The sequence below is a fragment of the Argentina silus genome (assembly GCF_951799395.1).
Source record: "Argentina silus genome assembly, chromosome: 10".
NCBI lineage: Eukaryota > Metazoa > Chordata > Actinopteri > Argentiniformes > Argentinidae > Argentina > Argentina silus.
Window position 1 is genome coordinate 14,998,761 of NC_139664.1, and position 17,782 is coordinate 15,016,542.

The 17,782-nt window shown below is 42.3% G+C and overlaps 2 protein-coding genes across 2 annotated transcripts; one reads left to right on the forward strand and one right to left on the reverse strand.

The window, feature by feature from the left end:
- Nucleotides 1-561: 561 nt before the first annotated feature.
- Nucleotides 562-9,111, reverse strand: klhl38b (kelch-like family member 38b). The gene is made up of 5 exons (XM_083679008.1): nucleotides 9,011-9,111; nucleotides 8,638-8,728; nucleotides 1,932-3,282; nucleotides 1,737-1,842; nucleotides 562-1,544 (listed from the first exon to the last, which is right to left on the reverse strand). The coding sequence occupies exons 3-5, from the start codon at nucleotides 3,279-3,281 to the stop codon at nucleotides 1,255-1,257; spliced, it is 1,746 nt and encodes a 581-aa protein (XP_083535134.1). The 5' UTR covers nucleotide 3,282; nucleotides 8,638-8,728; nucleotides 9,011-9,111; the 3' UTR covers nucleotides 562-1,254.
- A 79-nt stretch (nucleotides 9,112-9,190) lies between these two features.
- lratd2b (LRAT domain containing 2b) lies at nucleotides 9,191-10,581 on the forward strand. The gene has a single exon (XM_083679022.1). It carries the CDS (start codon nucleotides 9,203-9,205, stop codon nucleotides 10,025-10,027), a length of 825 nt encoding a protein of 274 aa, XP_083535148.1. The 5' UTR covers nucleotides 9,191-9,202; the 3' UTR covers nucleotides 10,028-10,581.
- The last annotated feature ends 7,201 nt before the right edge of the window (nucleotides 10,582-17,782 follow it).

The following is a 17,782-nucleotide window of genomic DNA, read 5'->3' on the forward strand; positions in this document are numbered from 1 at the left end:
AGAACATGTTTTGTACAGTACCCAGCCTCAATACAGTAACTTAGATAATGATTCATGTATGTATTCATAAAATGATAGAGACACTGTTGTACATTCTATAGTATACCACATGGTGAGCCAAGCATTGGGACACTGAAATGTTGGTTATCAGGAGTACGTATGTATGTGCTGCTTTTGGAGATAGGCCCACTATGCAGCCCTGCTCTCAGCTTCTTGTATGAGATGGTTGTTCAAGGTGCATGGATGGCTCATGTTTTCTCATGAAAGAAGTCCCCTAGAGTTCGTCTGGGCTTGTACAGCTCATGTGTACACTGGAGCATGATCAGGTTCATACAGGCCTCACACGAGACACACATGTGCTTCTCAAATTGCATCTGGTGTCATTTGACTAAGCTCTGCTTTGAAGAGTCAGGGAAGTACATTTGAAAGTTAACACTGACTTATATTGCCACACTTTGTGGCTAAACGTGTCTTTTATTAACCAATAAATATACAAAAAACACAAATATAAAAAAACTCCAAGAAACAAATATTTAGACATTGATGTCTTTGAGCTTCACATGTGGGATGCATAGCAATTATTTCAGTTTGCAACACTAGCAAACAATTTACACATCAAAGTAAGAATTCAATTACCAGACAACATCAGCTGGTACTAGACTAAGCATACTGATCACTTTTCAAATTAAAATACAGAATATATGCATATGCAATTATTTTTAATTAATTCCGTTTTCTTCTTGTTTTGATAAGTGGGTTGTATAAAAAGCTCAATATAAGATCAGCAATTCCATCAATGTCACTTCAGAGGAATGTTTTTAATAAATGTTAAATGTTCTCAAATAACAGACCATGAATCATGCTGGCACACTCTATGTGTTTGCAATGATAACAAGCATAGTAACACTGTCACTGTTTCACTTGCATGGTAGGCCTATAGCATGGGTTTGTAATAATAAGACACTGGTCTCCTGAAAAAACTGTCTTGGCAACGTGTAGCCAAACAGTTGGGCATCATATATACAACAATGTCCTTTAATTAGATAACACAACACACTGCACATGGCTTCCATAAGAAGTACAAACTCATTTTAATCTAAGTCATGCTGGAAATACTCTTGTCCATTGGTGAACGTATGTAGAATGTGAATAGGAAGGACAGTGAAGGACATCATGGATGTCTGAGCAGCCTGTCTCGCACACAAGCAGCAAACAAATGCATTTCAAATACTTCTTCGATTGTGAGAGCAGCACTCAGGGAGGGTTTGGTTTGTTTGAGACACATATCATGGACAGAGAACCGTGGTCAAACAGTTTGTACGGGAGTGTCCCCTTGGAGGTCCAAACATCTGTCTTTGGGTCATAGCACTCAAAGCTATCAGAGTCCTCTATGACGTCATGGCCGTTGATGCAGCGGCCCCCGGTCACGTAGAGTTTGTTGTTGAGCACGGTGGCAGCATGGTGCATTCTCCTCTCCTTCATGTTCTCACACTTGATGAACTTGTTGGCTTTAGTGTCGTAAGCTATCATTCTCCTTGTGTATCCTGCAACAGGACAAAATGACAATTAGGGAAAAAGCTGCTGGCTTGTTATTGTCAGTAAATGTTGAAATATTATCAGTCTAATCATGTTTGTCTTGATATGAAAACATATCCATAATATATCATATGCATATGTACTGTACTGTATTATTATATGTTCATGTTATATCCATCACGTCGTTTTGGCCCACCTACCTCCCACAATGTAGATTTTGTCATCAATGACAGTGGCTGGAGCACAGACATTCTTCACTGTTCTGGTCTCCACCTTGGACCACAAATTCCTGGCAATGTGATACACCTAAAAAAGAGGGACAGTATGTCAATCTTTCCTCACAATGTTACACTGTGTATCTCAGAAATGTGCAGTCTATAACAGAGTCTGACTACCTGAATCATTCTGACTGGATTCTGCATGGAGTCCTCTCCCCCGAACACGTAGATCCTTTGATCATTGGCTGCCACAGCTGGGTGCAGCACAGCTGTAGGCAAAGGAGCCATGGCCTCCCACAGGTTGAACATACTATTATACCTCTCCACTGTATCACAGACCTGCTTCTCAGGCCCGATGCCTCCTAGAACAAAGATAAAGTGCAGGTAGGAGACGCTCTGGTGGGCGAAGCGGGGCTCCAGCATGGGCTCAGCCGTCCTCCACTGGTTGGTCTTCAGTGACAGCGTATAGACGGTGGTGCTGACCACGCTCTCCTTGGTGTTCATGGTGAGGCCCCCCAGCACGTAGAGGATACTGTGGATGCAGACGTAGGAGGGCTTGTAGAGGCGGATGGGCAGCTTGGCAAGCCACTGCCACCGCTGTGTCCTCTCGTCAAACAGGAGGGCCTCCCTGGACGTCTGCTCGTTGTTCTTACGCCCGCCCACCAGCACCAAGGTCTCGCGGCAGGTGTAGCGCCGCGGGGTCACCCACAGCGGTTTCAGATCGCCAGTGCACTTGGTGCTGACCGAGAACAAGAGGCGCCGCACCGAGTCGATGATCTCCGTGCAGATGTTGGAGGACTGGATCAGAGGGTCATTGGCGATGAACTGAAACAGGTAGGTGGGGTGGATGTAACGCAGACGCACTTTCTTGAACAGGTCATGGATGGCGCCTCGTCGGGAGAACGGGTCATGGTGGATCCAAGCCAGGAGGGTCTCAAACACCTGCTCCTCCTCAGCACAGAGGCGGTCGTCCTCCAGGTAACCCATCAGCTCAGGTAATGACAGCTCACAGAGGTCCTCGGTGGTGGCCACATCGGAGAAGTTTCGCACCGCCATCTCCTTGGCCTTGTCCCTCAGGCTGCCGCAGTGCAGGATCTCAGACAGACGGATCATACTCAGACAGTTGTCAGGACTCAGCTGCTCCTGCAGGAACGCGGAGCAGGCCTCAAACAGACGGCCATATTGCAACATGGACGCCGCCTGCATCAGAGGCAACACCATCTCCATGGTGATGCTGATGAGGCCTGTGTAAACATAGTCAACAATGTCACTTAGTATGGCTGAGGTGATTCCCTTCAGGTCTATACTGGTCTGGTGGCTCTCTTTAAAGTTATTACAGAACATGGCCCTGAAATAAGGGCTACTGGACACCAGGACGTTCCGGTGGCAGGGGATCTCCTTGTTGTCTGAACAGAGGAGCACATCGGTGAAAAGCCTCTCTTGTCTCAGTCTGTTTAGTTGCAAGAGAAGGTGTGATGATTGCTCCTTGTCCTTGTAGTGAAAGACCTCAAGTATTGGTCGGTCCATTCTGAAAAGGAGAGCGATAATGTCACAGTAGTTTTATCGTTGGTTTTGATGTGTTTTCAGAGACACATGTTGCACTCTGAGCAGGGTCCTCGGAATCATGTCAAAGCATGCAGATAGCACAAGACTCCTGATCAAAGCTAACTTATTGAAGTGGTTGTTGGCTCCAGCAGTTTTTCCTTGACAGTGCCAGCATTCAGACACCAACATTCAACAGGGCTATTATCATTACTGGGAAAGGTCTGTCTCTGTCTCATCACCCTGGAGACAGCTGCTCATGTATTTTCAGGCTGGATCATGACAGACACCCCTCTAATAAACAGCTATTTCTGAGGCATCACATTGTCATAGGCCAGTATTAGTTAGTGTACAGTGTTTTATGGCCGGTGATATAAATATAAATATTCAAAGCAACACTCGAAGGGGCGGTTTCCCGGACAAAGACTAAGCCTAGTAGGACTAGGCTTAGGACTAAATCACACTTTCAATGAAAATCTCCATTGAAGACAATATTTAGTATATTCTAACATTAGGCTTAATCTGTGTCCGGGAAACCAGCCCTGAGTGTTTGAAGAGTTCTAGATTACAGAAACAAAGATGGAAAATAAGGCATCTGCCTTTTTCGCATGATGATTTTCCATCCATTGTTATGATGTACAGATCAAAACTGTCCACTAATGAATGATTGAACAATTTGTTTTAAATTAGACAATTCATAATAATCATTATTTCATGATACATAGTAAAGTATGTATCATATTGAGGTTGATAACTTGAAAATCGTAAAAATGCTAAAGTCTGCTCCTAACCGAAGCGTAAAAGCAGGTGTCAGGTTGATCAAAAGTTCAGTGATCATTTTCTTTTCACATCAAACAGAATCATAAAACATGCTCTGGTTATTGCAAATTGGGAAGAGAAACCACACAACTATTCATCATCCTTGTTTCTAACATCCAGTTTGTGCACAGCTGCATGGTCCTCCTTACCTTACGCTCTGTCTGTTTAGTGCATCCGTGGGGTTCCTTGCTCTTTGCTGTCAGCAAAATTGTGAGGACTTGACATTTTCCATCACTTTCCCCTCTCTCTATTTCTCTGTCTCTTTCTCTTGCTGTGCTAAGTCTGCAAGTTAAGGAGGGGGCTGTTTGGAGGGACACTTTCTATGATGTTTGTTGTTATGGTCTCTTTCCATGAGGCCTCTGTGTACATTCCAGCCCTAAAAATAGGCCTGGGTCTTTAGCAACACCACAGCAGCCAGGCTTGCATGTGACTCTCTCACTCTCTCTCTCTCTCTCTCTCTCTCGCTCTCTCTCCCCCCTCTCTCTCTTTCTTTCTCCCTCCCCCCCCCCCCCCCCCCCCCCCTCTCATGAGCCTCCCTCTTCTTCGCCTCCCCTCTGCTCAGCCCTGGCCCGATGCTCACGTGTGTTTACAAAGACATAAACAGGGATGATACCCACTAGTTATTGGAGGCGCTGGCCAGGTGCTTGGACAAGGAACTGGATTGTGTTACCGTGACAGCAGAGTAAACACACTGAGCTGATGACGGCTGAAGCTTGGTACTGAGATAGTGGAACAGCTGAATGCAATAGTTGGATCACAACAACCTGGTGCAAAGCAGTGGCATGTTTGTTATAGCTATTATAACTAACCTTTCAATTGATTCACTCAATTATCATCACCCAGGCCAGGTGATCCATTACTGGCAGGCACGCTACTTTAAGCAGGTTCAGATTGTTAAAGAGAGCTTGTGGTTAGCTTGTGCTTATTCCTCTAGTGTAGAGATATATCAAGTACTGTATAGCCCCTACACCCAGAGCAAACGGATGTAGCCTACCATATTTTCCCTAGTTCCCTAGTATCCCAAGTTGGACTCAAATGTAAATACAGATCTTTACTAAGACGGGAGAGGCCAGACTGACAGTGGTTATGAGTGTGTTGTTGATCTTTTTCATCCAGAAAAACACATTGTTTATAACAATAGCACCATCTAGTGTTCCAATGTGTGAAGTGAGAGAATTTTTCAGAAATGTCTTATTGTAGATATGGGGTTTTCAGCTTATCATGAAATCCAGGAAACCTTCCAGGTGAATTGAGGGGTTGGGGTGATTGCAAATGGAAGTGAGAACATTAACATAAGACGCATTGACCATTGAAGGTGCATTGACCAGAGAACTTGGTTGTTAAAATCTAAGACCCTCTTAGACATATCTCTGTCATCCCTCTACAGTACATATTTGAGCTCAGGGTACAGCTCTGATTTTACATCCTGAATAAGTATAGAATTAAGCATACAAGCAGATCAAAGAAGCTACTCAGTATTGCTGTCCCCCCCCCAAAAAATCATTTTAAATAAAATATCTTCTAAGAGCCATGGGCCATTATATCCTGTTTTAGAATCTATTATCTCAACCCTCTGGTCAAAAGCACAAGGGGAAGGAGATTGAAGGAGAAGCCCTGCATTGATGTTAGGATAAGAGTTGAAGCAGTGTTTTTGCATCACTGTTCTGTTCACCCACCCTTGAGGACGACGTCCTGGTATTACCAATGATTATCTCCCAGTCAGTGGAGGCACATTCTCTAATAAAACCAATGCTATTGAGACTTCCCTCCAGCTGAATCACACTAATTATCATTGATGTGAGACAAAGCAGGAAATTCAAAATCAAGGGCAAAGGATTGTCCTTTGTCAACTCCTACAGGAGACTCTGTGGTGCTTGGGAGACTGTACTGCTTGGGAGCTCACTGCCTGTTTTTTGTGTTCTTTATACACAATGCTTATTTGGAGAGTGCATGCCTCTTAGGCTATGTAGGGCCTACTGTACTACTACCCTCTTGACAATACATAGATCTTATTCAACAAACCCTTTGAAAGATGGTACCTCAGTCTCAGACAGAAAATGTAGCCTAATTGCACCTGAGTGGACCATCGGTTGAGGCAAATAAAGGGAAATTTTTTAAGTATACCGGAAACAGAAGGGAGTGGGAGTATCCATGCTTTGACAAGGCTACGGTTGATTCACTTTCATCTTCTGTGCACAATTATGTGCTTGTGTTGTTTTCATCAAATTCAAAGGCTTCTCTTGTGAGGGGATTTAGAGTCTTTGTGTAAATGGTATAGTGTGGTCTATCAGTAAGAGTGTTAAAAGGTAATGCTATTCTGCATTTCATTCTACTCATTCAGTGTTGTTTGTGTCTATTGTATATTGCTCATCAAGCATCATATCATACAAGCTCAGTGAGTCAATTCATAGCTGGTTATCTTTTGTAAAAAAAAAAACAGCAAGTTTCTTGATCTCCCTCGTTTCAGCTCTTGTTCTTCCCACTCCATCTTTAGAATGTGTTTATTTTGTATACAGCAGTACTGTGTGTCTAAGGCAATTCCCCCCTCTGGGACATTAAAGTGATCCTATCTAAAATATCTGGGTTTGATTTGGATTGAATTTTACAACTTTGTCACTTCAGTTTAGGAGCACAGACACATTTGAACACACATCTTGCAGTTCACTGAACTTACTGTAGTGCTTGGCTTGACCTATTTACCAGGCCTCCTCCCACTAATACCACCCAAAGTGAACAATATATTTTTTTAAGTATAACTTGTGGTAGGTTTTGTGTATATTATTTAAAGAAGGCTGTTCTCCTTTTACTCATACAGCTATAGTACATACGTAAGCCTATAGGTCTACTTGAAGTTACAAACATTTATTTTTCAGAAGCAGCCATTGTGAATCAGCTATGCCCTATTCCACTAGGTGTCAGCCAAACATAGTATAAAATCTCCTATTAGTGAGGTCTGGTTTAGCCTTCCTTAACTTCCTGTGGGCCACTGTGGTCAGTTTTACAGCAAAGCATGTGTTCAAGACACAAACATTAGAAACATGTTCAATCAAAACCTGTGACATTTTCTACATGTACTAGGAAAAAGCAACTTTGGATTTAAATAAAACAATGTTTACAGTTTGAAACAAAGAATTTCATGCTCAGCTACTTATTCATTCAAACAAAGCATAACAAGGATCTCCTACGGGACCGAAATGTTAGATTATCTGTGGGTCCTAAATGACTGGACTATGCTCTAGAATCACTACAATCAGTGGGAAGCCTCAGATCATCAGATAATAATCCCTAGCCCCTCACCCTTTGTCAGACTGACACGGGCACTCTCTCCCCGAGCAGAACACAAAAGAGATACACGCCAAGCCCTGAGAGCTGTAATCTACCTTTGATGGAGAGCAGTCCCTGCAGGAACCTACAGAGAGAGCAAGAGAGGGGGGGGGGTCTTAAAGGGGCTTACTATTAGCTGCTTAAAATTCTTCTGATGTAACCAAAAGCACGCCAGTTGGAAACAAAAAGTGCTCTGTGGTAAATGAATTTTGTTTACTCATAGCCCCACACAGCCTCGGCGTTTCATACTAAGCTGTTTCTTCTTTGTTACTTTTTTTTTTGCAGAATTCAAGAGAGCTTTCACCACCATAGAAGAAGAACTGGGTTCCCTTGATGTTTCTGATAGTGCCCCAGTCAGCCTAGTGGGCTGTGGAGTTGAAATGTGTTATTTTATTTGATACCTCCTGCAGCGGAAGCCACTGTCTTAAATGTGACACTGAAAGCAGACAGGTGCAGAGCAGACAGAGCAGTGAGACCATGGGAGTCAAAAGAACAGTGGCTTTCTGGGGGTGAAACCTGCGCAATTGTTTGGTCTTTGAAGAATTGTATAACTTTCTTCTCTGGTGCCCTTGCAGGCAGGCAGTCAGGCAGGATTCTGGGACAGAGACTGAAATGTCAGCTTTCGGAATACAAGAAGTAATGGAAATTCACCCAGAGTAATCAGACAGGAACCACTGATGCACAATGACTGCTACAAATACAGAACTGACACAAATGACTGCAACTAACATAATAAGTCAATTGAACATTGAACATTGGTTTGATGAATAAGTTCCACTACATGTAGACTCATCAAGAGGTACACAGTGGGTGGTTTACTCAGTAGACTTAAAAGTTAAGAAGATAATAGTGTACTGTATGCATAGTACTGTATTTTCTGAAAAGCAAATCATCACTATTATTCTATCACCATGTTAATGAAAAATTATGGGTTTGTGTAACCCAACTTAAAGTCTTTGATTCAGAAATAAGACCGATACCAATACTCTTAAATGGTGTATTGGCTTTCTTTCCTCATTCCATTCAACACCACATATATCAGTAGCAGGAATGATGGTTTGCTACCCAAATGCTGTCACCAATAATTTAACATAGTGTTCCTGGTCAGGGATGGGAGACAAGTGTAGGACGGTATTCAAGTGGTCTTTTCTTCTTGAGTCAAATAAATGCGCGCTGTCTCTTTAAGTGACAACCTTACCCAATTACAGCCGTGGTGAGTCTCGCCGCAACAAGCGCTGTAGTTTCTCAGTGCGCGTCCGCTAGTCCACCTGACAGCTTCAGTTCAGCCTCTGAAATATTGGAAGAGCACCGAATCAAAATAATGTTATATGTTGTTTACATTTGCTAATAATACATTATAGGTCATCAGTGATGTAGCCTACTCTCAAGACCTGCGGGTGAGTCTAATCGCTGTTTACCACTGCGCTTCCTTGAGTTTACATGAACGCTAACAGGTGCGTTACACCTGTTTGGAACGTACTAGAGACTACAGGAAACAGTTTGACAAGAGCTCTGTTGTAGGCTAGGCCTGTTCTATTTAGCCATCGGCTTACATGTATCTTTTTTCTTACTAGGTTCACATTCATATCCCCCTTGGACATTATTCCAACGTATTCTTCTTCACTGAATGCATTTGGAGATGGATTGGAACCCTCCTTCAATTTGGAATTAGTTCTGCTCTGGTCGAATTACGTCTCCAAAGCACCTCACCCCGCCTGTAACAGGTGGAAACGTCTTTTTTCTGTCATCCACCTGGAAGTGGCATGGGGAACCAGGTTGAAAAACTGACACATTTAAGTTATGCTGAAGTTCCGACCGCAGACCCGAATGGGTTCGACCCAGCAGATGATGAAGGTCCACGGATCGGAGTGTCCTATATATTTTCCGCCGATGACGACGAACAGGAGGAAAATATTGAAGTATCCGAGAGGGTTCAGAACCAGGAAGAGAAGCAGTATGACAATCGCAACGAGCTGGAGTGCGTTGTATATTACCGGGAGGAAATCGTGTACGAGAGAAATGTCAAAGTCTCAGACATGAGCACGTATTCGCCCGAAAATCTATTGAACAAGTGCAAACCGGGCGACTTGTTGGAGTTTGTGGCAACAGGGCAGTACCCTCACTGGGCTGTGTACGTCGGGGACTTTCAGGTCGTTCATTTGCACAGGGCCGAAATAAAGAATACTTTTCTGACAGATGCAAGTCAAGGCAAAAGAGGCAGAATAGTAAACGGTCTTTATAAATTCCGCGCACTGCCACCTGAGGTGGTGGTGCAGAACGCAATGGAGCAAGTTGGGGCGAGGGACAGTGAGCTGTACTGGAGAAACTCTGAATGCTTTGCTGCTTGGTGCAGGTTTGGAAAACGCGAATTCAAAATTGGGGGAGAGATTCGAATTGGAAAGCAGCCTTACAGGTTGAAATTACTATTTTCGGAAAAGAAGAGCCATGTCCTGGAATTTCAGAGTTTGGAGGACTTGATCATGGAAAAGAGGAGAAACGACCAAATAGGAAAAGATGCTGTGATCCAAGAGCTTGCAAATCACCTCAATTCAAATGATGAAATCAAGGATGACCACAGTGTTAATTGATGCATTCAGAGACTGAGCTGACTGTAACTATGCTTTACTAGCCTACACTGTTGATCTAAGCTACAGTAGGCCTATTGCGTAAAACCAAAGCATTTCTCTTGGTTGGAGAGGCCTAGTCAACCAATGAAGTGCGTTAATTTAGTTACACCTGAGCAACCTTTTGGACAAAAGCACACATTTGTAATCCAGTTTACCTGTCACTGTCACTGTCCCCCCCCCCCCCCAATCAATTCTAAAGAGGAGCAACGTGAAATTGAACTTTGTAAGATAAGGGTTGCTGAAAATGCTCCTGTACAACTCAGGTGTTGGAGACCAATGTAGAGAGGAGTAGAAATGAGAAGTTAATGTGATCCATTGACAATTCACTCTCAAGATTCCCCTTTGTGGCTTTATTCCCTCATATCTCAGCTTTACCAAGTCTATCTTTCCTGTGTGGTTATTGTATTCACAACCACAACGATGCGCACTTTAATTGATTCATGGGTTTTAAACAATTATTTTTGGAATTAAGTGTTTGTATGAGGAGATGGAAATAAATATATATTTAATCTAAATGCTTATTTTCTTTGATATAACTAGTTTTTAATTGATTGCACAGAGTAGTGGCGCAATTCATTTTGTCAAATGCAGCCACAGGCAAGCAATAAAGTACTGTAGGCAAAGTAATCATGTTGAGGGACTGGTGGTACTGTAGACCTATTTATGCAATTTTCATTTACACATCCACTGCAAAATCTAAAAGAAAAGACCATCCACTTACAGTATAGTATTATAGGTACATATGTGGTTAACTTGGTATGGTGTTTTTTGTTTTTTTACTGCATAAGTGAAAAGAAGCAACACCTCTACATTCATCTTTGAGCGCCAACTCATTTTGAATGCAGTTCCACCTCTAAAATCTCTAAAAAAGTTTAACCCCTGAAGGAGTTGAGACGAAGTTGTTTAACCAGTTTGTTGCATTCCTTTGGCTTTATTGATCTAATTCCTGAGTGTTGTAGTTGGAAATGTATACCCAGCTACTGTAATCCGTTTCATAAGGCTAAGCAAATGTTTGCCTGTAAACTGACTCCTTGAAATGTGTTATGTCAGACAAGGTTATTTCTGTTAATTAGTGTTGCATACTACATTGTCATTTCATTTGTATATCCGTTTCCTGTAGCAGAGATGGTTTCTGTTTGACTGTTTAGGTGAGACTGCTTTTCATTGAGTTTCAGTGATGAGGCCTCCTTTTGCCTGTAGTGAGATCGATTTCTAATTGTTTTCCATGGTTCATATTTGCATTAAGATAATGCAGCAGTCATTTTTCTCCAGGTGAGGTCTTATTGGACCCGAGGTTACATCTTAAACTCTTTTATTGGACAGGAAGTCTACAAACATTTGCATTTCTTCAATCCTCTGTGGTCTCAAACAGTAACAAATCAAATATGTATGTTTCTACAGTACATTTCAAACAACACTGTGTTTTTCAGTTTAAATTAACTATTCAACTGTAGTAGAGATACAATGTTGTCAACAATACAGTTTATTATCAGAGACCCCTAATTCACCTGTATGATTTATCATAAAGCTGAAATGATGAGACAGTTTGAAAAGGTTACGATTAAGCACAATAATTGATGAAACAAACTATGAAAAAACAAGGAACATTCTCAGTTTTTGAATTTCCTAATTAAAGCCGATGGCTGTTGATGGTGCTGTGTGTCTCCTTGGGCCTGGAGCCCATACCCTACTGGGAGGTCTGGCCTTAGTCGAAACCACATGGTCACTGAGCACCCTGGGTTGTCTCAGATATAGGGATGTTCTATGCCCCATGATCATATCTGCTATTCCTCACATACAAACAGCATCTCAGCACTGCAAAGTGACGTTGCCAATTAGATCTGTAGATGTTTGCCAAAGAAGGAGAGGATTTATTCATCGCTGCTGGGAGAGCTGACTGTGTTTATAAGATAAGATAGATTGGGGTGATAAGAACAGCTTTTGATTAGTGTTGCCATCTGAAAGTTAAAATATGATTTTAAATCCTAATTTGACAACATTCTCCTCGTTTGATATTCTGATACCCTTTGAAATTAGGCCATGCCTCCGTAATTGTCTTTGAGGTTTGTGCGTGTGTCTGTGTCGCTGTAAACCTCCCCGCACTCTTACTGTGGAGCTACTGTATGTAAAGCCCAATTATGGTCATGAACATTAGAATTCTCTTAAATTTGCAACATATCTTCGTTGCAAGTTAAGGGGCTGGAAGGAAATTCCTCTCCTGATAGTGCCTCTACTTCCTGAGACTTGAAATTGCTTGGCTAGATGATAATCTGATGAAATTGCACGATGCCTACAACTGTTTGTACTTTGGATGACATGTATTTCCTGTGAGTGAGAAGGGAGAATGTAGTAACAGAGGAGTGTAACATGTCATCACTCTTTTACAGTACAGTAATTTAATCTGATCTAGCCTGATGTGTTGCTTTTAACCCCAAAATCAGGCAATTGCAAGTGATCTAGATGACCACCAACCAACCAGCATAGGGTTAATGTGGATGGCAAAGGTCTGATTTGGACAGAGTTGTGTTTACTTTACTATGCACTGCAGAACTGCCTTCCGATCCTTGCTTGTCTCCGTGGCGACTTGTTTTCCTAGTCACACAATGGTCTGGTTCCCTCCTCTTTTCCAGCTCCATGGAGGCTGCAGATATTGTTTGAACTGGCATGTCCAGTCACTCTGGGTCTGTCTGAGTCCCACAGACAGAGGAATGAGACACACAGGAAATGCTTAATCAACCTCCTGGACAGTCTGACCCTGATTAGGTCTCTCTTAGATACCGAAATCATAAACAACAGTGAATAGAACATTGATGAAATCATCCCTTGCTTTACTTTGATACCATGCCACCCCTGTAGAGGCATTAAGTACCATTTTGACAGTGAACTCTGATGTGACTCTGAATGTTGGCGCAAACTACGCCTCTGCTTTGTCACTTCAATTATTTATAGCTCACTGATTTGATAACTATCAACAGTTTCCTTCCCTGACTCATCTAAGCTTTTTCTGCCCTGCATCTTTGGCCCAAATGACTAATTATGAGTGTGAACGGATGTTGAAAATAAAAAACGGAGCAATTATGTAAATGGTTAAAATGGCCTCCTCTGTTCTGTAACAGGGTAACTAACTGAGAGGAGTGGTAAGGGGGCCTATTGTGCAGCTCATACTATTTTTCAATGGGGATTTGTGAGGGGTGATTTAACTATACCTAGTAACAATCGTGATAATCCTCTGACAGTCTCTTGTTGGGAATTAATGAGCTCTCACGGCTGTCTTTTAAACAATCCTCAATGATCTAGGAGTAAAAACAACTTTTCAAGCACTCCTCTTTTAATTTTATTCTGAAAGACTCCTTTACCTTCAGCAGAATTGTCAGGTGCAGAAAGTGTCTTCTCCACCCCTCACTAAAAATGTTCCATTCTAATCTTGTAGCCCCTGATGAAAAATATGACCAAACATGAATCACTGACGTCTGACAAGTTCACTTAGAGGCAATATGTTTATGCTCAATGACTTTTTATGACTCTTTATGAAAATTAAATATCAGGGAATTATGTAAAAGGTTGTGTTGTTGCGTCTTTGGTCTGAGGGGGAACCCTGTTGATGTTTCACCACAGAACAAACAGGGAGCTGACTCACACACAGGCCCAGAGGGAAGTCACATGAACACACGGCCAATGAGTGGGAGGCCATATTGTCAAAGAGGTCTGCAGAGTGTGATTAAACATTAATTACCTGCTATTGAAGGCTTGATGTTTACACTGTTTTTTTTTTAACACAATCAGGTTCACTGTTCTAGCGGATAAGAGAAGATAACCCTGTTGTTATTGTCACAGTCACAAGTCTATCCACCAAAGAAATGATAATAGTAAGGTTAAACTTATTTTCATATTCTATCCCGGCTGCCAACCCCCCCTGCTGAAAATCATATCATCCATTCTGGGTATCCATTGCCGAAGCAGGTGTGCATAACAGCGATGTGACATCCCGCTGGGTCAATCAAAGCTATGGAAATTCCAGGCGGTTAAGAAGGACTGGAGGCGAGACGCTGGACGATGATAATAACCAACCGCTGAAACAAATAGTAGGAGAGCCAATTTATTCCACACTCAGTGGCTGCATATTATTCACTAACTGGATCAACAAGAAATTTGAGCTGTTGCACATCAACATTTTAAGAATACAAATTACTCCCTGCCTCCACTGCATAGATTAGACTGTGTTGTTTAACAGTATGAGAATTGGAATGAGGGTATTTACCAATGATTTCAGAAACATTCTGGATTTTAAATGATTGATGATATCCATATTTTTTGGGGTAGGATGCTGATGCACTTATTCTGTCTATCCACAGACATGCTTCTGTTTTAACAAAGCAGAATTATCTTCAATGGTAATTCATCAGCGAGAGTTGATATAAATGCTATGCGCAAATTATGTGACACCCTCAACCTCAGTGGTAGTGGCCATCTATCCACAAGCGATATTCAGAGTGTATTATATTGTATATTCATATGCAAAGCGTTTATGTCCACCTCTGTGATAGTTGAAAGGAAATTGATTCATTGGATAGTGTGCACCCCCCTCCCTCACACACAGGCATGTTTCTTCAATTTATTTCATCCTTAGGCTACTAACAGTATTATGTGTTCTAATGTGGCTTGTCCATGGATATGTGAAAGCTGTGGTGTGGCTCTATAGGAAAACAGTCACAACTCAGGCAATTACAGTACAACTGCATACATACTATAGGATGGATTTCCCACGTGTGCTGCAGTTTATTGCCTTTAATTATGAGACTAATTACACACTCATATTACCCCCTGCCCCCCACAGCAATCACAAATCCCTCACACTAGTCTGATTAAAATCTCATTGTGTTGAACGAAATAAGGAAGTGAGATGAATACAGTCACAGAAATAGAGGCAGAACATATTTACAGAATTGGAATTCCCTTATTTTGCTGTTTTTGATGCAAATATACCATATAGTTAATTTTGAAGATTAGAAAAATATGAAAACATGAGCAGCCATTTTGTTCAATTAAATATAGGCCTACTGTACTGTTGGCTTCTATGCTTTCATCATCTCAGTTATACTGTTACGTAATGGAGATTATGCCTTATTTATCAGATAATGTGAAGAAAGGAGAGCTCCCCACCCTTCCTCCTGGCCACTAGGGACCACTGGGACAATGGTGGGACTCCACATGGAGGAACATGCAGTGGGTCGGACACAGTTGGACACAGGAGACCCACCCTAATGAACCTCTTCAAAGACATCCCATGCCTTATGGCACAAACACAATGGGGCTGAGAATAACACAATGGCAGCATACACTTTCATTATAGTTTCAGAAAATAGAACAAAAAGTGCAAGGGTCTGTTTTCTCTGGCCGTAACGTGATTATTGAACTTTACTTTATAGCCCTTATGCGAACAAAAACAGTACAGTACAGTATGTTCACCGTGAAGTCAAAACAAGTGATAGGTGTTTGTCTTCAATGATTAAGAGTCAGAACTCCTTGCGGTAGCTTCATGTTCCCAAACACATCCTTATCAGACATTGACGTTGTTTCCAGGATATCCTTTGCTCAAAGGCATTCACGTTATCATGGTGGGCTTTTCTTGAGCCCCAGTGCTGATAGTTTGTGAACTGACTGCTGGTTATTTACATTCTCTGGTTGTGCTTTATCCTCTCTGGAGACCGTGTTTATCAGTGAAACTCACTTCCTCTCTGAAGCAGACACACGACAGGACCCTGAATCACCAGACATGCTAACCATTTGAATGCAGAGCTGGAACTACTCGCATTGTGGCCTAGAATAACATAACATTTTCACTACGGACTTGATATGAATTATTTACCAAATCCTCAAGAGGATGTGATCACCCTTTCTGTTGGGTATGTTAAATACACCAATGCAGCCTTGTGGACAGATGTTCCTCGCTCCTCCTCATTGAGTGTTAATGTGTGTTGTTGAATATGTGATATAATAAGCTGTCCATGGTCATTCATTCATTAATGATATCCATAGCCCGCTAAGCCCTTCATGAGTGTCGGTGGAGTGTCTGGAAGCCCTTTAATCCCATGGTTGCTCTTTATTCTGCCTGTGACACTCATCCCCTCTGTGTCACATTTTGAACCTCTGCTAATCCTCTGTGGCTGAGCGAATGGCCCAGCTGTCTGCTCCCATGCAGTGCAGCCCGCCTGGCTAATTTGTGCCCCTGCTTGGGATGCTATTGATGTCCCCTGATGATGAAGCATCGTGCCCACACCAAGTGACTGCTTTTGTGCCCCTTGTTATATTAAGTAGCCAATCTCCCATTGCCTGTGTAAATCTGGCAGCGTCGAGTCCCCATGCAGTCAGAGGCCTCTGTGGTATACAGAACAGGGAATAATAACTGAGCCCACACTCACACAGTAAAAACTTGACGGATGGAACGTTAAAAATCCTCAGGTTCAATTAAGAGTGTTTAATGATACATCAGTGTGCAAGCTAGCTCTCCTAGAGTTAGAGCTAATGAGGGGAGTAAAGCGAGGGGGAGTGACTGGTTGTTTTTTTCTCTCAACAGATTTTGGGCACCTCTGCGTCGTTAAATCCCATGCCACCCAGTGATGGCATTCTTTTGGCAGTGTGAATATGGGTGTGTGGTATGCTATGGAGGAGAGACAGCATATTGCAGCCAAAGGATGTATTACCTCACCAGTGGGTGTTTTAATCACATCTGTAATATTGCACCAACAACACAGTTACAAGTTACAAGACATTTCACTGCATTACAGTTACATAAGTTACATTGACAGTAACAAGACATTGTAACAAGACATTGAAGTTTGATATCAAGCACTCTGTAGCCTAACCTAGACAGGGCAAACAATATTCTATTCCTACTGTAGCTTCATGTCATTTTAGTTTACCAATGTCAGTCCATGTTAACAAGTTAATGCCAAAGGTCCAGTAGTCAAGGCTCGAGCTGTAAAGAGCTATATATAGTATATATGTCTACGTAAGATAAGATACAGTACTGTATGAATGACAACCATGAGAAGATAAGAGAGCAAAAAACAAGCACTGACTACTGTAGCAAAGAGAGAGAGTTGGTTGAAAAACCCTTAGGCCTGGTCTGTTAATGGGGTGACACAGCATGACATGACGGGATAAGGAGTTGACCCCGTTCCCAACTTCTGCTCTTCTGGGGATCATCAATGTGACATGCATTACCATCAGAGCTCAGACTGAGCCTGCAAACCCACCGCTCTCCCCTCTACTGCCACTCACAATCACTGCCACACTAAGCCACCAGGACAAACAGAGATGCCTGCGCTGAATCTCACTTCTCTTCTCTCTGTCTGTCCCTCCTCATCCCTCACCACATCCAGGACAGGAAAATCATCCCTGGCTGTCACGGTTTTCTGCACAATCCTTGACTCATGACAACGCTGAGGATTATCTTTGTGGGAGTTTGTCAAAGTCACGGTGGGTATTTGTGCCACATCAGGGCAAACAGAAAGTGTTTACAAACTTCCACTCAACTCCTCCCAACCGGAATGATCAGGGCTCAGTTGCAACCAAAATTCAGAACGAGATGACCATAAACTTGTCTCTCGTTAATTCAGATACAGGTATGAAAGAGATTATCCTAATTGCAACCAAAATTACCCCTGCGACTAGAGCATTAGATTTATCAATTAGTATACACCTGGGGCTCATCTT